Source organism: Artibeus jamaicensis, unplaced genomic scaffold, assembly GCF_021234435.1.
Source record: "Artibeus jamaicensis isolate MK-2021 breed Jamaican fruit bat unplaced genomic scaffold, CSHL_Jam_final scaffold_537, whole genome shotgun sequence".
Classification (NCBI taxonomy): domain Eukaryota; kingdom Metazoa; phylum Chordata; class Mammalia; order Chiroptera; family Phyllostomidae; genus Artibeus; species Artibeus jamaicensis.
This window is the reverse complement of record NW_026522047.1, coordinates 3,423,321-3,447,005: the sequence shown is the minus strand read 5'-3', so window position 1 is coordinate 3,447,005 and position 23,685 is coordinate 3,423,321. Positions and strand designations below refer to the sequence as shown.

Genomic DNA, 23,685 nt, shown 5'->3' with positions numbered 1-23,685 from the left:
ACAACCCGAGTCCCGCCTGACCTCACGTTCAGTGTTTTCCATTTCATCTCAGCTCACAGAGTTGTCACATACCGTGTATGATACCCTTGTTTTGGTCACGGAAAATCACGATGCACTTGTGACAGAAAATCACCTGAAACCAAATACAAAATACAGCACCCCCAACAGAGCAGGTTCCGTCACAGGGGGAAATGGGAACTTGGTACCAGGGTCCCCCTGAGTGTTATAAAGTCAGTTGCTCCCTCGGGCGAGGTCCCCGTAACACTGTGTGCTGGCTGAGAGGTGACCAGTGGCTGGTCCGGTCCACCAGCCCGCCTGTGCCCTGTGCCCCTGTGCACGCCCGCAAAGGCGGGACCCGCCACCCTCACGGTGACCCAGGGTTCCCGGGGGCTTGGTGTGTTTTAATGCGCGGTCACAACCCGAGACCCCCACGCCGTCACCAGGTCCCTTTCTGCGGTTTCCTTGGAGACGGCAGCATGACCTGACATCCCAGGGCTGGTGTGCCGGCAGCCAGCGCCGGGCGGGGCTTCTGCTTTCGGTGCAGGTGTCGGGGCAGGGGGTGCGCAGCTCCCACCACGGAACCGCAGAGACCCCTGCGGAGCGGCCCCTGGGGGCTGCTGGAAGCCCGGGGCCGTGCGGGGCGGCCCGGTGCGGGTCCATCCACAAGCCCTGTGAGTCCCCCGCTCTTCCTCTGCTTCTCCACCTCTGGGCAGAGCGCACGTGGCCGGACCCAGCCGTGCATCGCTGCCTGGAGGGCGGGTGACGGGAGCTGGGGGGGCTGCTCCTTTGTAGGTCCCTGCCTCTGTTCTGTCTGTGTTCAGGCTGCTCCGTGCGGTGCTTCACACTGTCAGGCCTGGAAAACAACAGTTTTCTTTCGGGATATTCATCCACTTAAAAAAAAACTCTTTCGAATCTCTATAAGCTCTCCACTTGTTTATGTAAACGGTGGTTGCAAATATAAACGTAAGGTCATTTATAAGCATCTATAAAATGCAGACGGCTGAGATGAATTTGAAGTGAGACCGAAAACAGAGGCCCCGACAGTCACCTGCCTGAGCACGTGAAGGCGCACGGCTGGCCTGGGCGCCCCGAGTCCACGGGAGGCGCAGCGCCCGACCTGTAGCACGCGTCTTAGCTGGGAAGTGACGGTCAGTGTCCTGTCATCGGAGCCTGCTGCCTTCCACCGCGGGCAGAGCGGGGGCGTGCTTAGGCTCCGGGTCGCAGGAGACGGCACCCGCCAGGGGGGCGCCTGGGGTTTTGTTTGTCTGCGAGGTAAACACAAGTCGCCACCCCACCGAGCTCTCTCGCACGCGATTTTGTGTGTTTGTTGGGGGGGGGGGTGTGGGGCGGTGACCCAGCTCTGTCCCTAGCTTTTCTCTGTCCTCACAGTCACAGGGCCAGAGAGCTCATGTTCCGAGGTAAAACATGGCATTTAAACGTGAGGTGGCGGACCCTGGTGGTTCTGGGCTGCAGGCGACTTCAAATTCCCCTGCAAAGTCTTTTTTCCCCCGTTTCCCTGAGCTTACCTGGTGGTGTGGGGCAGACAGACAGGGGAGAACGTAATCTAAACAAGAAATGTATACATTTCCCATCATTTTTCTACACTTTCCAAGCTTTCTAAGGAAAAAACACATATAATAACTTATGCAAATTCGTTTCCTACTGTGATTCAGCCACCGGCTGATTGCAAGAAGCTCATGTGCAGTGTTGAGAACAGTCATGCGGGGTGAACCTGTCTTCACTCTTTGCAAATGAGCACCAGCTGACAGGGGGGTGGGCACCAGGCGGGAGCGCGTGCTGCCTGCCGTGGTCCGGGACTCTGTGCAGACCTCCCGTGTGGCGTCGGAAGAAGTGTGAGGGTACAGACATCACTTACTGGGAGCCCAGGACCCTGTGGGCCAATTAGAGGCCTGTTTCCTGGGAATCGATGCTTAGCATTTGGCAGGAGATGCAGCTGAATTTCCTCGCAGGGACCCAGCCTGTTCTCAGCCTTTTCCCATATCACAGCCTTTGGTCCAGAAAAAATAGGTCGCCTTCCATTTCCCAGGCACATTCAGTGCTGTCCGTCTGTGCTCTCGCTCATGTGGTTCGCTCACTCGTCTGTAACTCTGCAGCCCCACGCACCCACTGAGGCCCCTCAGCTACCGGCGTCCTTCAGAGATGCTACAATGCCACGTGGCGAGCAAGCCGTCTTGCTCCGAACCCCTGTGGCCGTGTCGTGTTGATGACCCGTGACCAGGCGCCCCCTCTGGTTCCTGAGGTTGCAGGGGGTCTTCCCCTCGGTGCTGTTGGCGTGAGCACGGTTCCGTCCGGAGCACTTTGACTGCCTGAGATCATCACTGAGTAAATGCCAGTGTGTGCCCGTGTCACCGAAGTGGCTTCGTCAGTGATGCTACCCAGTCATTGAGGACGGGAAAGCAGCGGGGCAGAACTAATCTCTTGGCTCGGTGTCACTGTGCAGGTTTCACTGTCTCCAATTTCCTGTGGCACAGGCCCAGCGTCCCCGGTCCTGCGCCTGGCCGGCGGCAGCAGTGAGCGCGAGGGCCGCGTGGAGGTGTTCCACGCCGGCCAGTGGGGCACCGTCTGTGACGACCAGTGGGACGACGCGGACGCAGAAGTGGTCTGCAGGCAGCTGGGCCTCAGGTTCGTCTTCCTTGTCCCTGTTCTGCTTTGCTTTAATTTTGGAATCTAGTGCTTGGTGCCCAGAGGTGGGCCCTGTGTGTTTGTGTCTGAAGGGCAGGTGTCCTCAAACAAGTGGGAGGAGCCAGCCCTGATCCTCCCACCAGGCCAGGGGCTCCAGCAGAGGGTGGGTGCACCCCCCGCAGGTCCCTCTGCTCCCCCCAGAGCACCACCCAGCCCTTTTCCGCAGTGACCCGCCCATCACATGATGAAGCCCCTACCCTGCCCCATCAGGCGTCCCATTTCTTCCCCCCAAAATTGTCTGAACGTTTGGCTTCTGCTTCCTTATTTGTTAGGTGCGTGTGTAGAACAGGGATGTTGGTTAGTGCATACAGGGAACCGTCCCAGTCTGGGCAGGAAGGGAAGCCTGTGGCACCCGTTGGGGAACAGGGTGTCGCTGCCCCAGAGCTGCTGGACACTCTCCTGGAGGTTCCGGACGGTACTGCAGGCCCGAGGGTCTCTGCGGCCTCCTGCTGGGCAAGCTCTGGAGACTTGATACTGCACTCACACTGGCAACGTTTTGTTTGGCGCTCGTGGGGAGGCTTCTCTGTCCTGGCATCTTTTTGTCTAGTGATGTGTCAGCCTTGACACGTTCCAGTTTTGAAACTTGAGCCACCCCAGAAATAAACCTGAGTCTCTACGCTCAATTCGTATCTGACAAAAGGGGGCAGAAGCATAAAGTGCAGTAAAAATAGCCTCTTCAACAAATGGTGTTGGGAGAGCTGGGCAGCTACATGCAAAAAAAAAAAAAAAATTAAGAGAGAGAGAGAGAAAGAAACTCAACCACCAACTTACACCATACACAAAAATAAACTCAAGATGGATAAAACAGTTAAATATAAGCTATGACACCATAAAAATCCTAGAGGAGAACATTGTCAGGAAAATCTCAGACATTCCATGCAGCAATATTTTCACCGATATGTCCCCTAGAGCAAGGGACATAAGGAAAGAATAAACAAATGGGACCTCATCAAAATAAAGAGCTTCTGCGTGGCTAAAGAAAACATCAGCAAAATGAAAAAGGAACCCACAGTATGGGAAAACATATTTGCCAGTGATACTTCATACAAGGGTTTGGTCTCCAAGATGTATCAAGAACTCACACGATTCCACTCCAAGAAGACAAACGATCCAATTAAAAATTGGGCAGAGAACCTGAACAGACACTTCTCCAAGGAGGACACGCAGAGGCCCAGAGACACGTGAAAGGATGCTCAGCATCACTGGCCGTCAGAGGGATGCTGATTAAAGCCACGATGAGACACCACTCGGTACTGAAATGGCTTACACAGAAATTCACCGATTTCGGTAAGTTTTTTGAAATGCAGGCTGATGTGGCAGCTGTCACAGGACAGTGTAACAACATTGTTTCGAATGAAGTTAAAGACAACTAAGTGCTAGTAGGGCTGTAATACAGAAAAAAACAAACCCAAATGTACTTTTTGGCCGACCCAATACATTGTTACTGTTACTAATGTCTGTAAGGTTTTTTCCTTTGGCTGCTGGCCATAGTTAAAATACTTCTTCCAGATGGTCAGTTTGCCTTCTGGTCCTGATTAGGGTGCACTGTTCTGTACAGGAGGTTTCGATCTGTACGTGGATACGCTGAACTCCAGGTTTCTAACGTTGTGCAGGAAGTCTTACTCCAAGGCTGTAAGGGCTACGTTTTTATTCTAGTGACTTCTCTGCCCGCCCGCCTTTTCTTTGCCCTCCGCCCCCTCCCCTTGCTCCTCCTTTCTTTCAATATTTAAGTCTTTGATCCATCTGGAATTTATTTTTGTTTCTGTTATCAGTCTGGGATCAAATGTTATGTTCTTTCATACCGGCCCCGGTGTTCTGATAGCACCCAACCCTGGCTGACCGAATCGGACCCACGGAAACTGTTTCAATGCATCTGACCCTGTCCAAGCATTGATCCCGGGCCAGGCCCCAGCAGGCGGTCACCCTGCTCCCCACAGCCTTGCTCCCCGGCTGTCCCGCTGCTCCCCAGCTCTCAGGGAGTCCCTTCCCGTCACTGATCAGTGTCTCTGGGGCAGGGCCACCAGTCAGTGTTTCCGCCCCTGCAGCCCCTCAGCAGGGCCGTGCGATGCACAGGCCCCCACAGAGGGGAGCCCGCGGAACTGCAGCTGTGCCCCAGCCAAGCGGAACTGGAATTTCATGTGGTTTTGGTTTTGAGTTTCCCCAACCGTTTACGTAGTGCAGAAAACTGCCCTTCGCTCCCAGTCCACAGGACAGCCACAGCGGGCAGCGTGGTCCCTGCCCTCTCTGCTGAGGAGCCCCAGCCTCCCCTGCCCCCCCAATGTCCTTTCCCTGCTCCCATCCGGGACCTTCCTGCAGAGAGGAGCTGCGGGGCCCAGGCCGCTGCCGCCTCGCTCCCTGGACCAGGGCTCACGTGTGTGTCAGCGTGCGGAACCACAGAGTGGCGGGTCCCTCAGGCCTCTGAATTCTGGCCAACAGGTGACGCCGGTCTAGGTTTGCAGTGGGTGTCACACTGTTCCTCGCTCACTGCGGTGTAGGGAGAGCTCTTCCACCATCAGTCACTTTAAAACACTAATTTCTTCACAGCCTTACAGACTACTATTACAAGATCCTTTTGGTATAAAAAACATCTCCCTGGGGATATACATGTTTATTTATTAAAAAATAGTTTTGTTTTGGCCACTGGACTACTTCTGTGAAATACTGTAGGGGCGGTGAGACACTGGGACCGTCTGCCTCTGTCCCCCACTGCCGCCCCCGCCCGCCAGCCTCTGGCACCAGACTGGAGCGGAGAGATGCGGCTTCGTGGGCTGGGGGCCACCGTCTCCTGGGAGTAAAATGACACGGACTCGTCCGGTGCCTTTGGGGCTACACATCACTTCCCTAAATGTGTTATTGGTAAAGTGACTGTGAAATAAGTAAGGAAAACTTTTTACAGCATAAAATGAGAAAATGTTCGGACTTGAATCGATTCTCTCTTCCTCCCCATGTGCCCAGCTCCGCCTTTGGGGGAGCCGGAAAATGAAAACTGGGGTGCTTGTTTCAACCGAACACCAAACGGATTTGGGCAACTTCCTTAGCAGTGGGGAGGTGATTCAGCAGGTGCAGGACACCTCCTCACAGCTCCCCGTGGGGAGAGGGGGAGGGAGCCAACGGCTGGGGACGTGGCTGGAGGTCCGACCTCGTTTAGTGTTCGCAGCCGTGCGTGGGAGGAATCACCATCTCGGTGTTTGAGAGAAGCCTCTGAGGCCCGGGACGTGGCAGCGAGTCCCCGGGTGCCCCCAGCAGACTCCGCACCCACCTGTGCTCTGCACAGGCTCGGCCTGCGGGGAGCTGGCTCTTTGCCCGGGTCTGTGAACGCGGCATTTACATGGTGACTGTTCTCGGCCGCGGGCACACAGACCCGAGTGGAAACCACCACACACTTCACTTTAAAAATGCTACTACTAACTGAACATTAATTGCTTCTTTCTAGAAGACTGGAAATGGCTTTCTCTTCTGTTGTTGTATGTCCCATAACAAAACATGCAGATTCATTCACAAAATTGTCCTTTTGACAATGCGGTTTGCGTTAGAGTTTCGTTTTCGTTCTTTGAAATCTCCCCCCTTCACTGTAGGTATTAATCTTTGGTATCTGTGGGGCAGACTTCCGGTGCCCACTGTACGAGAACCTCGGCCAGTGGCTCAGGTGTCTGTAGGATTCTAGCTGTGCACTTTACCTCCACTCTAACTTACTCCCCCTCCCGTCTCAGCCTCCTCCCCCTTCTCCTGTAAGCATTCCTCCCTGCTCCCCTCCGGCAACCCCTGAATTTCAGACGGAGGGTGGGGCGGCTGATAACGGTGTTTGCTTTCATGGTATTTAACGTGTTTAACTTTCAGGAGTGTTTCAGACGTGTTCTCATAAGGGAAACTCCCACGGCACCTGGTGAAACTCCCCTTCAGCCGTAACGTTTACTATGCACCATTCCTGCGGCATAATTACTCAGCGACCTTTTCCCTTCAACGCAGTTTGGCCGTGAGCTCTCACGCTGCCGCGATGTTGTGGGGAAGGGCGTCGAGGGAAACGCCACCGGGCATGCGGACGCCCTTGTCCGACACTGGCTCAGAGCAGCTGCAGAGGCGCTTTCTCAGTCCTTCCTCACGCCAACAGGCAGGGGGGGTCCTGTCCCCGGAAAGCCGGGGTCCGGGGGTGCAGTGTCGCTTTGAATTGCGGGAGAAGCAAAGTGAGCACGGACGCTTGGAGTGAAAGGATGTTTCGCTGGAAACGTGTTGGGCTGTAAGAGCTGCAAGTGGCAGAGGCTGCAACAAGAGCTTCTCTCGAGAAAGGAGCCCGAGGCAGCCGGCTCCGGGCTGGCCAGGGCCCCACTGTGGTCACCTGCTCTCTCCCACTCGCAGTTCTGGCTTCATTGTTCAGCTCTCCGGGCCACATGGCGCCCCCAGCCCCGACGGTGCCCGCAGGCTTGCACTCAGCAAGGAGGAGGAAGGGAACAAGGGTCCTCCCCTAAACACCCCTGGTCGGAACCCGGGCGACAATGCTGGGGGCTGAGCTCCGCCTGGACGACCAACAAGCTGTGGGAATGGCGATTGTGCTGCTCGCCCAGCAGGGCCGGTCGGTGCCTCCTGCCCTGGACCGGACACAGAAGTGTCTGAAATGCCTTTCATGTTACACAGACTGTGCAACCCACACATGTACACACGCACCGTCTGGGAGAAGAGGGGGCCGGGGCTGTGGCTGTCCTTCCGGAGAGCGAGGCCTGCCGAAACGTGGGGTGCTGTCACTAATGAGAACAGGAGAGTGAGCACTGGGGCTCGCACAGCTGTCTTCGAGGCCCTTGTCACAGTCGAGGATGTAAAGAGGGACAAACAGGGTGTGGCCAGTCCCCAGTGACCTACGGGGTGGGCTGCACGGGGAGGGTGGGCCCAGCGTCGTCCAGCTCTTGCTAGGAGCGAGGGAGGTCCGGCAGCCCCCCCCCCCGCGCCGTCTGACCCAGAACTCTCTCTCGTCCTGTCCAGCGGCGTGGCCAGAGCCTGGACCGAGGCCCATTTCGGGGCGGGGGCCGGCCCGGTGCTTCTGGACGAGGTGCGCTGCACGGGCAACGAGCTGTCGCTGGAGCAGTGTCCCCGGAGCCCCTGGGGGGAGCACAACTGCGGCCACGGAGAGGACGCGGGGGTGTCCTGCACCCCTCTGACGGGTAAGGCCCCGCCCCGCCCCGGGTCAGCGGCGCCCTGGCCCACGCTGCGCGGGGAAACGCTGTCCCGAGTCACTGCCTCTTCTGAGTGTTTCTTCTAGAGAACACGCCGTCCGGTGAAGCCAGGGCAGAAAGAGGGCTCCGTCTCACCACACAGTGCCCAGTAATCAAAACGGCTCTAAGTCTCCTTTTTAGGGGGTGCATTTATAGTGTCGTGTGTCTGCGGGGAAGGTCTGTACCGGCTCTCTGAGGTCACGAGACCCAAGTTCTGATCTGTACCACCGGCAAAGGAGCCAAGGCGAGGCGCGGGCCCCGCTGGTACAACTCGTGAACGGCCGAGGGCCGGTGGGCGCGCCCACTCTCCAACAGGCACAGCCTTGTCCTGCCTTCAGACTCCATTGCCTTTGTTTTTGCAGTTAACGTTTTGAACTTTTCCTGAGTCACCACATTTCTTGCTTTGTAGTTCGAGTGGCTGACACTGCTCAGACTCAGGGAGACGGCAGCCCCGGGGCATCTCCCAAACAGGACTGAACTCAGGGCTCAGTGGCCGCTGTGGGCTTCTGGCAGGACACAGCTTTCCACCAAGCGAGCAAGGGCGCAGAAAGGGAAGGGGGTTCCACGCAGACGCACACGCCTGGCGTCCTCCTTACCAACCACCCGGGGACCGCAGGCCGCTGAGTGGTCCCGAGGTCAGTTTAACAAGAAGCCGGGAGAGAGAGAGAGAGACCCCAGCAGGGCGACAGTTCTAGTGGAAGGAAAATGCAGTTTCGCCCCCCTTGGAGAGTTACTTGGCTTAGCTTTTGTGTCTCCTTCCTGTCCCAGACGGGGTCCTCCGACTGGCAGGTGGGAAGGACAGCCGCGAGGGCCGCCTGGAGGTGTTCCACGGGGGGCAGTGGGGCACCGTCTGCGACGACGGCTGGACCGCGCTGAGCACCGACGTGGCCTGCCGGCAGCTGGGCTTCAAGTAAGGCACCAGGACTCAGGGCTGCCCGAGGCCCTGTGGGGTTGTTGAGGCCGGACGCCGGGGTCCTCCCCGGCGTCCCTGTGCCACTAACCGTGCGTGCTGTCATGGCCCTGCCTGCCTGCCTGCCTGCAAGGGGAGGCGCGAAGGCAGGAGACAGCGGCACTGTCCCCGCTGATAAGCCGCCGTGCCTCCCTGTTGGTCCCCTTTGCCTTTCCGGCCACCAGCCCACGTCTCGAATAGTTGGTTGGAGCCGGGTGGCTTGCTGCCCCTTTGTGCCTGTTCAGGTAAGACTCTGCCGATGTCGAAAGCTGGACTTTGTCCCCGCACGTCGTCAGCCCTGGTGTGGGTAAGTCTCAAGTGGCAGGGAGCCCGAGCCCGGTGCTCCGGGACCCCGTGGTTCCCTGTCTCCCATGCTGACGGCCACGTCTGGTGGGAAGAATGGCCCACTAGAGGAATGGCATCCTAGTGGGGTGGCTGTGGGAGCTCCCCGACCTCACTCTTCCAGCCGGGACGCTTGGGCGACACGCTGCCGGTCCCCACACAGTGCGTCCGAGGCAGGGCCTGCAGCTGGCCCAAGGGACGGCAGACCGTGCCTCTGAGCTGACATTTGAACGGCGCTCACGTCCTGCTGGAAAAATTGGCCGGATTAGCTTATCTTGGCTCGAGGGAGAGCTAATTGCAAATATCCATTAAACCTTAAAGATGTCCTCCATTCAAGCTCGTCATGGCCATGCCTCAAACAAATGTTTTAAATTTGTAAAAGTGAAGTAAAATATTAGCAAAAGTTTGGAAAAGAAGGAAAATAAAAAACTACCCGTAGTATTTCTGTCCTTACACCACCATTCCGGTGTCTTGCGTGACCAACTCTGTAACAGCCGTGCTAGTGGGTGTGGGATTTTCCTTTCCACACTTCTACCTTTATTTTACTACCTAGTCATAACTTGTTTATTTTTATTTTATTTTTTTTAGGATTACTTATTTATGTTTAGACAGAAGGGAAAGGAGAGAGGGAAACATCAGTGTCTGATTGCCTCTCACGCGCCCCCTACTGGGAACCTGGCCCGTAACCCAGGCATGTGCCCTGACTGGGAATCAAACCTGTGACCCTTTGGTTCACAGGCCAGCACTCAGTCCACTGAGCCACACCAGCCAGGGCCACAGTTATAATTTTTAATGACAGAAAAATGTCCATGGAATGTTTCCACCAAGGTTTGCCTAATTTTTAGTTTAGTTTTTTGGTGACAAATACTGCTATCATGAAAATATAAATGCATACATTGCTCAATATTTTGAATTGTGGACACTGTAGTTATAACGACTGGGTCAAGAGGTATGACATACCAGCAGATACATAATGATATTAATTAATAAGAAGTACGTAGGGTCACTGAATCACGAATCTGTTAAATTGAGGGCTGTATGTCGTTTTCACAGATTTAGATTCATAAACGCTTTTGTTTATCATTTTCGTATTTTTCTTATTAAGGTAAACAATGGAGTGACCAGATTTCTTTCTCTGCATTTCATTTACTTTGTCTCATGCACCATTTAGTGTTTTTTGCATCGACAGCATGACCGGAACCCAGTTGTTCTGCAGCCTCTCAGTCCCATTTGTAAAGGTGCTGCAGGGCAGCCTGAGAACAGGCGTGTGCTGCACGCACCCTTCTGTCCGTTTTCACTTGGGGTTTCTCCGAAAGAGACTGTGGGTTTGGGGCGAGAAGGGTCGAATCTGGGTGTCTGTGCACCAGTGAGGTCTCGGAGGAAAAGGGCCCGCAGCCCGGTGCACACGGGTGGACACGGGTGGACAGCGGTCAGACAGATCCCTGCGCTGGTGCCCGACGGGGGAGTGGGAGGGGCCGCAGCGAGCGGTTTGGGCGGGTCGCCTGGCCCGCCAAGGCCGGACTGGTCAGAAAAATAGGAGGTTTTAGAATTAGTGATTAAGAGTGTCGTTGTTGCAGTTTGTTAAAATGTTACTCTTGTTGGATATGTGGGATATTGAGCGCACGGGAAGAGGGTGAGGAGACCCATGCCGGACGGAAGGGTGTCCACACTCTGGTGTGGAAACAACGAGGAATTAGTCCGTGCGTGAGCGAGGCTTGAATCACACAGACCCTCAGGTCGGAGAGAGGCCTTTCAGCTCGGTGATTTCTGGAGGTTTGGGGTTTTCAGGGCAAAAGAAAACAAAATCGGGGAAAGGGTGAGTGAAGGTGCAGACTGGCGTAGTTCCCAAGTTTTATTTTGCAGGTCTTTTTATTTCTACAACATATTTTTATGTATATGTATGTATTATAATTTATTTAGGTTTTTGTAGTGCAGTGTTACAAATAAAGTTAATTAAAACACAAATATAATTCATACATTTTTTAAATCAAATTCCTGTAACTTTCTGGAAAGCGGAGGACTGGGCGCCCTGCGTGAGGAATCCCGGAGGACTTCTGCTTCCTCTTTGGGAGGAGGGGAGAGCAGAGAGGCCCGGAAGGCCCCGGGGGCCGGGCAGGCCCGGCCTTCTCACCCGCTGGTGCCCGGTGCTGCTGGCCGGGTCCGGAGGCCGAGAGCTAGTCTTGGTCTGCACTCTCTCTGCTTGGCGGGCCAAGCCGAGGACAGAGCGCGAGCGTGGGCAGTGAAGAAGGATTCCTTCCCAGTCAGTCCTCCCCTGGACCCAGGGAAGACTGTTAGGGTGGTGCAAGTGTGAGAAGGAGTTCAGAATGGGAGGAAGGACGCTGGTCCTCCGGAGTCGTGACACTTAATTAGTGGTTCTTTCATGTTTCCTGGCTCCTTGCAAGGAGAGACATGCGTTTATTTTATTGCGCAGACACGGCAAGCAGACCTCCGCAGACGCCTTTGAAGAGAGCCGGGGGCCCATCTGGCTGGATGAGGTCAGCTGCCTCGGGCAGGAGCCCCGCCTGCTGCAGTGCCTCAGGGCGCCGTGGGGCCAGCACGACTGCAGCCACCGGGAGGACGTGGCCGTCGCCTGCTCGCCTGGAGGCCACCAACACCGGCCACCTCTGGGTGAGGACCCGCCGCACTGCGGGGCTCGGTCCGTGGGTCCGTGACGCGTTGCTCATCTGTGACCTCTTTAGTCCAGTTCCCAGAGTGCCCCCATTTTCGGTAATTTGCATTCAGAAAAAATAATCTTTTGAGTCTTTCCACCAATGTTGTAAAATGTTGCTCCAAAAGTTATTTGTTTTAATGAGACACTAAATTTCTTCATAAAAACGCTCATAATCGCAAGCACCTGAAAGGTGGCACAAAGGCCACCATGTGTGACCCCCGGCTCATGGGCCCCTGCTGGGCCCTCCCTCCCCTGCTCTAGTGGCCTGTGACCGGGGGACTCAGAGGGCATCCGAGCACAGCGGGATCCCTCCTCCGCCCCCGGGGGTCCTGTCAATCACCGGTCCCCAGCCCTCCATTGCTCTGGCCTGGCCCGGTGTTCCAGGTGCCCCAGGTGTCCCTGAGTGGGTTCATTGGCGTGAAGAGCCCGCCCATCTTTCCAAGACACCCTGTTACTCTGGAGACCCATTGGGGACCTCACTGGCCCCTAATTCTGAGTTAGTGCAGACTTATGGCCGAGTTAAGGTGAGGAACCTGCCCAAGTCACAGATGATTGTGGGTGAAGATTGTCTTCTGAGCAGGGAGCAGCTACGTGTCCTTCACAGACTCCACCTCCGACGAGGGCAGAGTAGACGTGAACGAAAAATGGGGGAGGGAGGTTGCTAAGGCAGACGAGCCAGGACCTGAGCTGCAGGACCTCTGCTGTCCCTGTGTGACCGTGCGGGTGGCATCACTGGTGCCGTCCCCACATGGTGTGCTGTCCATGGGTACGTCCTGAAACAACCCTGGGTGGTCCCCACTTCCAACCTTGGAGTCGGGCTCGACCCTCGAGTCCCCTGCTCTGAGAGGGTGAGGCGTAAATCTTCCTGTTACAAAGAGGCGGAGCTTGCCGATCCGCACAGCATTACCACGCTGGGGCCGCAGATGGTCAGCGTGATAACTGTCCCTCACCGGGCTCTGACCCCTTGTGTCACGGGGCCTCCCTGCACCCAGCTGGCACCGGGCCGGGCGAAGCTCCGCACTCACCGCTCAGTCCGGGTCCTTCCCGACCTCGTCTCTCCCTGCTCGCTGCCTCTGGCCCTTTGGCCCTCCGCCTGGGGTGGGCCCACGATCCTCCCAGGACCGTGTGAGGCCGGGTCACGCGAGTCTGTCTGCTGGGAGTGGGTCCCCTCGGCCACAGACGGCGACGTCTGGGTCAGGAGTGGTCTACTGATGCCTCCGCGCTGCAAGTGACAATTCCATGAGCAGGACGCACTTGACGCCACCTGGCTTCTCCAGCGGTCTGTGTGGTTACAGATGTCCATGCCGGTGGACAGTGAGGCTCAGTTCTCCCGAAACCCTGCCAAACCCCAGGATTCTAGATACGTTTTCAAAAATGTAAAAAGCTGAGGGTGGAAACTGTCACTAAGGTATGTGACCATTACTGTGCATCTCCTCGGGCCTCATGTCAGTGATGTGACTACTCATCGTCCGAGGGACGTCACGTCTGGGCCGGACGTCCTCCTGGAACGGAACCACGTCACCACGTACTCGCCCGGGGACCTCACGAGGGTCCCACTCCCGGGCAGGAAGGGTCAGGCCCCCTCTGCAGCCCACCGACGGCATCTTCTCCCCACGTCTGGCCTCGAGGGCGTCTGTCCTTACTTTCCCTTTTCGCCGGGGCCCCAGCGTCCTGGATCAGGGCCCACCCTAGCCATCTCTCAGCGCAGCCCGAGCGTGCCGGCCCCACGGGACTTCCCGCTTCCCAACACGGCGCCTCCTGCTGGGGCAGGTCCTGTGACTCCCGACGTCTGCGTCTGCACAACTTGGATGAACCTCAGGTGCTGGAGACCAGCTCCTCGGCGACCTTGCTCCTCAGCCACCTGGAGGGCGTGCGCCTTCCTGGGCAGTCGGCAGCCCCGGAGGTCTGAGATGAGATGCCCCTGCTAGCCGCCTCCTTCCTCGTTCTGCGCCTCTGGCGCTCGCCTCCCCCAGGGGCCAGGGCTCTGTCCCTTCACGCCTTCCTGAAGGCCTCAGCTGCGGGGCGCAGGTGTCCAGCGGTGTGCGTGGGTCACCAACAGGCAGGAAGCGGTGCAGCTCTCGGCTAACGTCTTTACTGTCCAGAGCTCAGTGGCAGTAAAACCTCTCAGGGCTTCACCGTGTGCCTCCCTCCCCCCTGTCCCTCCCCCCCTCCAGTCAGCCCCTGCACAGCTCTGTGCCCCTGCACAGCTCTCCCCTCCAGGCCCCGGTGCCAGTTCTGGGCTGCACAGCGGAGCACGGGGACCTCAGGGCTTCAAAAGACAGGGCCGGCTGGATCCGGCTTTTGCTTGGTGTCCCTTCGCTCGCTTTCTCTGTGGCCCAGCAGATGTTGTGGCTGCTGTTAAAGACAAATTGTGCCGTGTTTTGGGACGTCTGTTGCCTCAGCTCCGGCTGCCGCCTGGTGTTTCTGATACGTTTGCATCCTGACGCAGGTTTTCCCATCAGACTGAGGGGCGGGGAGAACAAGAAAGAAGGGCGAGTGGAGGTCTTCCTCGGCGGCCGGTGGGGCACCGTCTGCGACGACGGGTGGACGGACGCGGACGCGGCTGTGGCCTGCCGGCAGCTGGGCTACAGGTGCGGGACCCGCCAGCTCGGAGGGCTGCTCGTGGGCGTGTCTGGTTTCTAAGCCTCGTTCCAATGAGTTAGTTCTTTGAAATTAGTTCACATCGCTTAGTTGGAAATACTGGCAGCTTGTTGATTCAGAATTGTAAAGAATACTAAAATAGAGTCTCTTTCAATTTTTCTGTCTTTTCACCAGAAGCCTGCATTATATCACATGAGACAGGCAGCTCTTATTTAATAATAGCTCGTGTAGAACTCTATTTTTTAAAAAGACTTTATTTGTTTATTTTTAGAGAGAGGGGAAGGGAGGGAAAAAGACAAGGAGGGAAACATCAATGTGCGGTTGCCTCTCACTTGCCCACTACCAGGGACCCGGCCTGTAACCCAGGGATGTGCCCTGACTGGGCTTTGAACTGGTGACCCTCTGGTTTGCAGGCTGGCACTCAGTCCACTGAGCCACAGCAGCCAGGGCTGTAAATACATTTTAAGTACAAAGCTATAAATGTTTTAAAGAGAATTAGTGCTCCTATATGCTAGGTAGAAAATAATAAGAAAAATGATCTCTTCATAGAAGGTACTAAAAGAAACAAACAGAAAGTCTGGGAATGAACTTGACAGGAACTGAGACCGATGTGGAAACCCTCGGTCTTCACTGCAGCCGGAGGGCCTAATAAATGCACAGCCACAGCCCAGTGGGAAGAGTAATCAGAAATTGATGTCTACATTAAACGCTATCCTCATAAAAACTCTCCGGTTCTCTTGGTGTCGGGGAGCAGGGCAGGGCCTTGGCTTCCAGGTGCATCTGATGCCACCCCCACGTGGGGCAGGCCTGGCAGAGCCCCCGACCCTCGGTGCAGCCGTGGTGCCGGCCTCGGTCGTCCGTTCAAGTCCCTTCATTCGGGACATAAAAACTAATGCCCGCGCCTGGCCACATGCCGCGGATTCCACCTTAATAGGTGCCGGGGCCTTAGGATTTGCTGAACTCTAATGTTTTCAGTGGCAGTTGACATTCAGTGTTATTCTGCATGAGTGTCAGGTGTGCAGCATGGTGGCGAGACACCTGCGTAATTTACACAGCCCTCCCCCAGACAGTTTCGGTGCCCAGCCGGTGCCCTACACCCGGCTACAGGCCTCCCTGTATTTTAACAACCCCCCGAGATAACTCAGCGCCTTGCCAAGGTCGGGAATCTCTGAGCTAGAAACTCTGAACAGCGGCCTCAGTACATAAGCGTGATTAATGAGTAAATAAAAAAGCCCCTTGAAGTAGCAGGAGAGGGTGTGGGGACAATTGCTGTGGGGACAGACATCTCGCTAGACCCCCTCCTAACACCGACCAGAAGTACGTTCCAGAGAGAACTGTGATACACCAATTAAAACAGGAAAACTTTTCCTCTAAACGGTGCCATTTTGGTCACACACGTTTCAGAGGCACGACTGGTTTCCCAGAGAAGTGCCGCAGTCAGCAATGCCTCTCCAACCCTGAGAAAGGGACGCGCTGTGCCTCACTCTGATGGGCCCCTGGCTGACGCTCGGCCCCGAAACGCTCTGCTTGCAGGGGTCCTGCCAGGGCGCGGGGCCTGGCGTACTTCGGGGAGGGAGGAGGGCCCATCCACCTGGACAACGTGGGCTGCACGGGCACCGAGGAGTCCCTGGCCGACTGCGTCACGCAGGACGTCGGGAGGCACGACTGCCGCCACGGCGAGGACGCGGGCGTGATTTGTGGTTATCTGGACAGGAAAGCCCCCGGCAACGCTGACAAAGGTGAGTCTCTCCTGGCCCCACCCCAGTCGGGAGCACCAAACCCCCTCCCCAACCCCAGGCGTCCCAGGCCTCCTCTGGACGAAACGTGACTGTCCCCGTTCTTGGCGTCCTGGAGGAGCCGGAAGTGACGCTGGCCTCACGAAAAGAAGGAAAGAAACGAAAATATGAGGATGGACCCTGAAAAGGCGCTTCTGTTCATCCTGTACTTCAGACTACAGGGATAATCCTTTAAGTTAATTCCAGAAAGAAAATTATTTTGTGGGTTTTATTCTGTGAAGTTTAATGTGAGTTGAGAAATAGTCTTTTAGCATAATATAGTAATAGACGTTTCCTACTTAAATGGAAGAGTTGTTAAAATTTCCGAGTTTGGTGTTTATGCAGCAAATACTGCTTTAAATGAGCAAGTGGAAGAACTAGCTGTTTTGGACAACTGGTTCTGTTTTATGAAGAGAACAAGCACTTCTCCGTGTGGATAGGAAGTTCACCGCTTTAATACACTGGGTTTTCTGAGAATGAGGTGTCTCTGCACTTGAACATCCTCCTCCAACACCTTTCCCTACCTGCCGAAGACGAGACGAAAGGCAACGGCACGTCGTTGGTCCTCCCCCCAGTCTCTGAGCACGTCTGAGAGAGGACCCCGCGTGGTCCGTGGTGCTCGGAGACCTGGGCGCTCACGCACGTGCGGTCGGAGCCACGGACGAGCCAGTGGTTCCCGAGTGCTGCTGACGACTCAGTGTGTTGCGTCCCTTTAGTAACTCGAACCACAGTTACCATTTGAACGTAACCAATGTAACCAACATAATAGTCTTTGGATGACTCCTTAAGCGAAAGGAAAACACAGACACTCAGGAGTCGCAGAGAGTCTCTCTAGATCTCCACGCAGACCGACTTTAAAAGGACCTGCCGTGGGCCAGTTGCCTCCCTGATGCACGGGTCTCCTCGCCTCCCGGGAGCTGTAGCAGGGCCGCTGCTGACGCCTCCGTGGTCCCCGCGCCGCCACCCGCAAATGGAAAGACGGCGTGGGCCTCAGACCGGCATCTAGAGCCTTCTCCGAGGGGCTCCGATCTAAGCCACGGGTTGTCTGACGGCGTCCTCTCGTAGATGAACTCTGTTTTGCCCTTGAACTTTTGGTAACAGAGGGTTTTCCGGCCTCACACAGGTTTCCTTCGTTGCGCTCTGGTGCCTTGCCCAGTGCGAGGGCGCGTCTGCTCACTGTCACCTCACGCCCTGTCCTGGCAGTGGGCCCACTGAGCTGCCGCAGCACTTCTGGGTCCTTCTGACGTCCCGTAGTCTGCAGTGTGGTGCAGAGGACGCTCGCCCCGAGAGAGGAGGGTGGGGTTTGACAGCGGCCTCTGTGGGCGCGCTTCTCCCACAGACGGGAACTCAGTGCCCACCTGCCCTGGGTAGGTGGGCGCTGCCCCAAAGCACAGAGCGCCGCCCTGCAAAGCGCTTCCTGAAATCGTCTGGAAACTGGCCAAGCCTCAGCTTTTTTCTTCTTCTGGCACCAGCTCATCATGAGCCGTTAACTGAGCTCTTTGCTTATGCTCTTGACAGGACCTGTCCCCTGGGGAAGCTGACGAAATGCAGTTTGCCCCCTGGGTGGGCGTGGGAAGCCCCTTCTACTTGTTGACGCCCGAGTCTGTGTGGGGTCGGGTCAGGGTTCCCTCCCCAGGCCGTGCTGACCCCCTCGAAGCTGCACGTGCGCCTCTGTGGCTCGGAGGAGGGTCCTGTGTGAAGAGCAAGTGGTCTGGACCGTGTGGTCTTTGTCTCACGTCCCTGAACCCCAGACAGCCTCCAACCCGCGCGGGCAGATACCAACAAGGTCAGACCCAGCAGCCCGAACCCCGCTCCGGAGACCAGGCGGCAGAGGGCGGAGTGAGCGGCGCCCCGCCTGTGGCGCCCGCTGCCTGGGGCGTGCGAGGAAGGAGCTGGTCGTCCTTCCTGTAGGGAAGAGGCTCCCGCGACTGGAAGAGGAAGGCGCTGGAGGCGGGTGGGGGCAGGAGGGGTGCGCGACTGTGCCCCGGGCGATCTGAGTGCAACTCTGCACCCTTCCCGCCCAGCGTCCCCGCCGTCCACCTGTGGGCTCCGGCCGCTGCGCCGCCGGCAGAAGCGGATCGTCGGTGGGAAAAACTCCTTAAGGTAACCAGCTGCTCCTGGGGGCGGGTCCCTCCGTCACAGAGTGATGGACGGACACACAGGGTCACAATCGGGGCTCGCCGCTGTCACTGGGGGTGTGACGTGCCCGTGTTCTTTTGCGCATTAAACACGGACCGCACCGAGCCCCCGCCGCCCTTTGGCGTGTTCCCAGTCACCATCCTGACTCACCAGCCAGGTGTCTGCTGAAAGGCGGCAGCAGGCGCAGGCGCTTCAGCTGCGGATGGAAGGACACGCACTGCGGGCGCACTGAATTCGGAGTGCGCCCCTTCTGGGCCGGACTCGATTTAGTGCCGCTGTTTTGCTGGCCAGATTAGCTCCTGGAAAACCAGTGCTTGGTGTTGGATACCGTCCAGGCTGCTGGGGGTGGGGCAGGGGGAGGGCACACGTCCGCTCCTGCAGTGTGGAGGAGGCCCAGGTAGTTGTTTCTGGAATGTCGGTGTGGGGTGCACACAGTGCCTGTCCTGCAGGACTGCGGGCACGTGCTCCAGTGCGGGGAGAGGGGGGGATTTCACCCGAGGCCCCCTTCTGCCCTCCGCCCCCACCCCCACCTCAAGCCCACCGGGTCATCGCCTTAATGGGTGCTCTCCTTTGCCCTCCTGCTCCGGGCGGATGCGCATGGGGGGCTTCTTTCCCTCGCAGGGGCAGCTGGCCGTGGCAGGCGTCGCTGCGGCTCAGGTCGCCGCGGGGAGACGGCCGGCTGCTGTGTGGGGCCACGCTCCTGAGCAGCTGCTGGGTGCTGACGGCCGCACACTGCTTCAAGAGGTAGGTGTCCCTGCTGCGCGACACGGGTGACAGTGCAGACCCTGGATGCAGCCTGGAGCAGAGAGCCCTCGGGGGCCCCTGGGGGCCCGGTGGTGAGAGGGTGTCAGGCGTGTTCGCAGGCCAGCGGCTGTTGGTTACAGTCTGAAACTTGGAAAGGCCCGAAAGCCGGGTCAGTGAACTTCCGTTTCCTGCTGGGGTGGCGGGGAACCGCTCCAGGGCTGTGGACCTTGACCTGGGGGCAAAGAGGAATTTCAGGAGCCGAGCCGAACGGAGACGTTTGCATTGGTCTGAGTGGGCGCAGCAGTTAGCAACCCAGAGTCTGGGAATGAGCTCCCCGTTCTGTGCAAGTCTTTGTGTGTGTGCTGTCAGCCTTCTTCCGGAGGGACCCGCCTGAGTGCCCCTTACCGTGGGGGTCAGACCCACGTGGTGGGGACTGGGGGGCAGGTGGAAGGCTGCTGTAGCAGATCGGAGGGTCAGAGACGGGAGCAGAGGTGCAGACGCCCCAGCACGCCCAGTACCTTCCCCCGAGACCTGTGTCACCTCTGCGGTGTTAATGTGTGCAGTTTCTGTTGTTCAGTTTAAGTCGAGTCTCGGGGGAGGGGGATCTTGCTCTCACTGGGCTGCGGTGTCGTCTTGCTCAAGCTCGTCTGAAAACCTCATCCAAGTTGTATTTGAGGGGGAGGCGAAGGCATTTCATCAAAGCAAACAACTGGATGGGGTGTCAGCCAAACTGGAAGTGCTTATTTTGGAAACATTTTTGAATATAATAACGTGTATCAAAATAACTGAAGCTCAACCAGAAAGACCTTAACATAGGTTGCCAACGAGGGTTCCTCGAGCTGTTGTCTTGAGAAGCCCAGAGACGCAGTGAGCACCTCCCAAGCCCACAGACACCTCGGGGGCCTCTGCCGGTGCTGTGCCTGAGGGACTGTCACGGCCAGCGAGCCTACGACCCTCACCCCCAAGGATCCTCACTAGTCCCGGAAGTCCTGGAAAGGGTCCCAAGCGCTGCGGCCGTGCTCTGGGGCTCGGCCAGGTCTCAGGCGGGGCCGGAGGCGCTTCCTCGTTCTTCAGACTTGAGCCTGGGAGAGGAAACCCGTCTTGGCCACAGGAGGACGAGGGGAGGGAGTGGGCTGTGAGCGGGTTCAGCAGAGACAGGTTTGGGCGACACTTCTCTGAGCAGCTGCGGGGACAGGGGCGCGGAGACCGGCTGGGAGGAGGGCGGTGGGTAGACAAGGGCCGTTCTGGGTGGGTTGGTTGGCTGTTTCGGGAGTCTGAACCTTGTCATGTGGACAGTGGGGCCCTTGAAGGAGGTTCAGAAGACCGGCTGCCGCACGGAGGATGGCTGGATGTTAACCTTGACCCTGAAGAGGAGGGCCCTGTCATGGACTGTCGCCATGGTCCAGGCGTGAAGCAACACACGGAAGCAAGGCCACCCAGGATGTGGGCGTGTATTTTGGACACAAAGTTCCTTGTTTCCATTCAGATGCAAGGGTTACCATAGCTAAGCATTAGCTCTTTTTAAAGAATGGAGAAAACTTCTTTTTAGGTTGAACAGTAATTTAATGATTCTAATGGATACAAAAAGTTGACACATGAGGGGAATGTCTCATAACTCAAGTGAAGTGTTATAAACAACATAGGAAACGGCACTGAAGGGAGATGGTAAAATTGGATGCTTGGTTTGTGCCAATTTGATTGTCTCACCAGCGCCACCTAGTGGAATATGACGTGAGCCACAAACACAAGCCATCTGTGTAGCTTTAAATCTTTTAGTAGCCGCACTAAAATATAAAAAGACCAAGCAGGTGAAATTAATTTTAATGATATACTTCGACTCAGCAGATCCAAAATATTGTCACTGCAAAATATCAGAGTTGAGACACTTAACTTCTTATTAACTATCTAAGGAGGCGTTATTTGTAGTGCCCTTTTTTCACACTGAGCACTGAGGATGCGGAGCCTGCCTTAGACTTCGGCTCATTGGCCTTGGGACTAAGTCCGACGGACACGGGCACCTGCTGGCCGCTGTACTGGACAGTGGACAGCGTGGGGCTCCAGCAGTGCCCGAGGCACCTCCGCGGCACTTTGAGGGGTACTCTCGCCGTCATTCTCGGGAGAAAGGCAGTGAGTCGCCTGGGGGTCCACGTTAAACCTGAGCACGTTGACCAGGCCCTGAGCACTGAATCTTTGCAGCGGAATGGCGGTACCGGGGCACAGAATGTGGACGTGAAGGGAGCGTCACTCAGATGTCCGAACGTCGCCCGTGACTGTTGCTCCTCAGTTTCTGGATGCGAAATGGCCCTAAATCTTACTTTCAGTTGCAGTGGAGCCGGACGATGATGTCTGGCGCGTGCGGGTGCAGGAAGCCTCCGAGTGTTCAGATGGGCGCCGATTCGGGGTGGGCGGCGGACACCCACCCTCGAGGAGCTCAGGAAATTGTCAGTGCCACAGAACTGCAGGGGGCAGGGGGTGTCTGCACAGGCTGTCGCCGCGGTCGCGCTGTTCTGGGCTGGTGGCACTAGGTGACTCTGCACAGCCGGAGTTGTCGGAGCCCTACCCTCGGCTGCTGCAGCTCCCGGGAGCACACGGCGGTGGGTGGGTCGGCACAGAGCTAGGCGGCCGCAGACAACACCGGCGTCTCTCACTCCACGTTCAGGCGCGGGCCTGGTGCCCAGGGCCAGACTTGCAGGTCTGGGGGAGAATTGAGATGGCAGCTGTCGAACATCACTTCCGCTCTCAGCAGTCGCGGAGGCGGGAGCTGGTGAGGCCAGAGCTGGGGTTTCGGCAGATCTGAGGAAGGAGGGACTGGGAGTCTTTGCAGAGAGTGACTGTGGGGTCCGAGCCTGGTGAGAGGGGCGCACGGGCAGAGAGAGGCGGAAGCGCACGGAGCAGTGGGGTCAGAGGACGAGCCCCGTGGGGCTGGAGGGGCTGGGCGGGGCTGGAGGGTGCTGGGGGCGGGGCATGCAAAGAAGGCTTCAACTCCCAGAGGGGCCGGAGGTGCGCGGTGGCTCGGGGTCCCCAGGAGCCTGCGCCCCGCCTCTGACCGGCACCGTGCTGCGCAGGTACGGGAACAGCACTCGGAGCTACGCCGTCCGGCTCGGGGATTATCACACTCTGGTGCCCGAGGAGTTCGAGGAGGAGGTGGCGGTGCAGCAGATCGTCCTGCACCGGGCGTACCGGCCGGACAGCAGCGACTACGACATCGCGCTGGTCAGACTCCAGGGCCGGCGGGGGCGGTGCGCCAGGCTCAGCCGCCACGTGCTGCCCGCCTGCCTCCCGCTCTGGAGGGAGCGACCCCAGAAGACGGCGCCCCGCTGCTACATCACTGGCTGGGGAGACACAGGTAATGGGCGCAGCAGGGGCCTGGCTCCCGCTCGGGTCTGGGTCACCGCACCGTGGCTGGGGCACAGCTGGCTGTGAGAGCGCTCGGGGCCCAGGCCGAGTTGTCCGGAAGGCCTGCTGAGGGCCGGTGCGTGCCCGTGTCTGGGACTGACGTCCTGGGTGCTGCTGGGTTCCTTTAGGCCTCTAGGCTGAGCGGACAGCGCTCCGCGGCCTCGGAGTGGAAGGGGGTGGGAATCCTCTGCTGCCTTCCAGTTCCCCAGACTAGTGAGGAGACAAAGGGAGGGGTGTGTAAGGTGTCCCCCCCAAGACTTGGGCCTCCTGCCCTTGCTGCAGCTGCCCCAGCAAAGGGCTGTGGTTTGGGGCAGTTTGCTTCTCTGTCAGGGAGCCTGTGGCCAGACTAATTCCTAGGGAGAATTCCTTACCGGCGAAGGAAGGCCGAGCATCTGGGGCGGAGCAGCTGGGGCGGACATGCAGGGACCTACCCTCTCCATCCTCCTTCAGCCCCCGCCCTGGTGCTCCACCTCCAAGTTCCTGGGCAAGAGTGGGGTTCCCAGACCCCGTCTGTCTCGGTTACATCAGCCCACGTTGCCCCTGGGACCGCAGAGCTGAGTGCATGCAGGTGAGGGGCCAGGCCCACAGTGGTTCGGGAATAAGGAGCGATGGCAGGCTGATTGCACTCCGTTAAAAAATACCCAGCCCTGGTAGCTGCTGGAAGGAGCATCGGACACATCTCTCCGCAGGGATAGTTCCAACCAGACAGGTGCTGTTTCGTGACCCTCAGCGGTTCCGTGTTCGGCGCACCTGCGCTTCTCTGCCCTCGTCGGTGAAAGGCAGGTGCAGGTGTAGCAGGTGCAGGCAGACAGGCACGGGAGTCGTCCTGAGAGCCACCGCCATCGATGACATGATTCCTGGGCGGTGCGGTAGTTGGGTGGAGCAGGGCCTGCTTGCTCGGTGCACCGTGCCGATCAGGGGGCAGCCCGGTCCGGAGAAGGTGCACGTTTACGTCAGGAGCATCGGTCACTTTCCTGTGGACACAACAGGAATGACCGGGGGGAGATTTTTACAGCCCGTTTCATCAGTGCGAGCTAGTCCAGATGAGCACGGGGGGCAGAGACGGGTGGGATGTCGGTGTCACGGACGACGTCGCGGTGTCCGCGCTGCAGTCACTCAGGCAGCGCACGGGGTGCGTGGGCGGTGGGAGTGAGGCCGGTCCCT

The 23,685-nt window shown here is 57.6% G+C and overlaps 1 protein-coding gene across 1 annotated transcript in view; it reads left to right on the top strand.

The window, feature by feature from the left end:
* Positions 1–23,685, top strand: part of PRSS12 (serine protease 12) — a 33,951-nt gene that overhangs the window by 9,339 nt on the left and 927 nt on the right. The window contains exons 4-12 of the mRNA XM_037129906.2: positions 2,493–2,643; positions 7,675–7,853; positions 8,673–8,814; positions 11,627–11,823; positions 14,316–14,457; positions 16,001–16,206; positions 18,267–18,345; positions 19,003–19,125; positions 22,191–22,471. Coding sequence (XP_036985801.2) covers positions 2,493–2,643; positions 7,675–7,853; positions 8,673–8,814; positions 11,627–11,823; positions 14,316–14,457; positions 16,001–16,206; positions 18,267–18,345; positions 19,003–19,125; positions 22,191–22,471 — 1,500 coding nt within the window. The remainder of the gene's footprint in view (positions 1–2,492; positions 2,644–7,674; positions 7,854–8,672; positions 8,815–11,626; positions 11,824–14,315; positions 14,458–16,000; positions 16,207–18,266; positions 18,346–19,002; positions 19,126–22,190; positions 22,472–23,685) is intronic.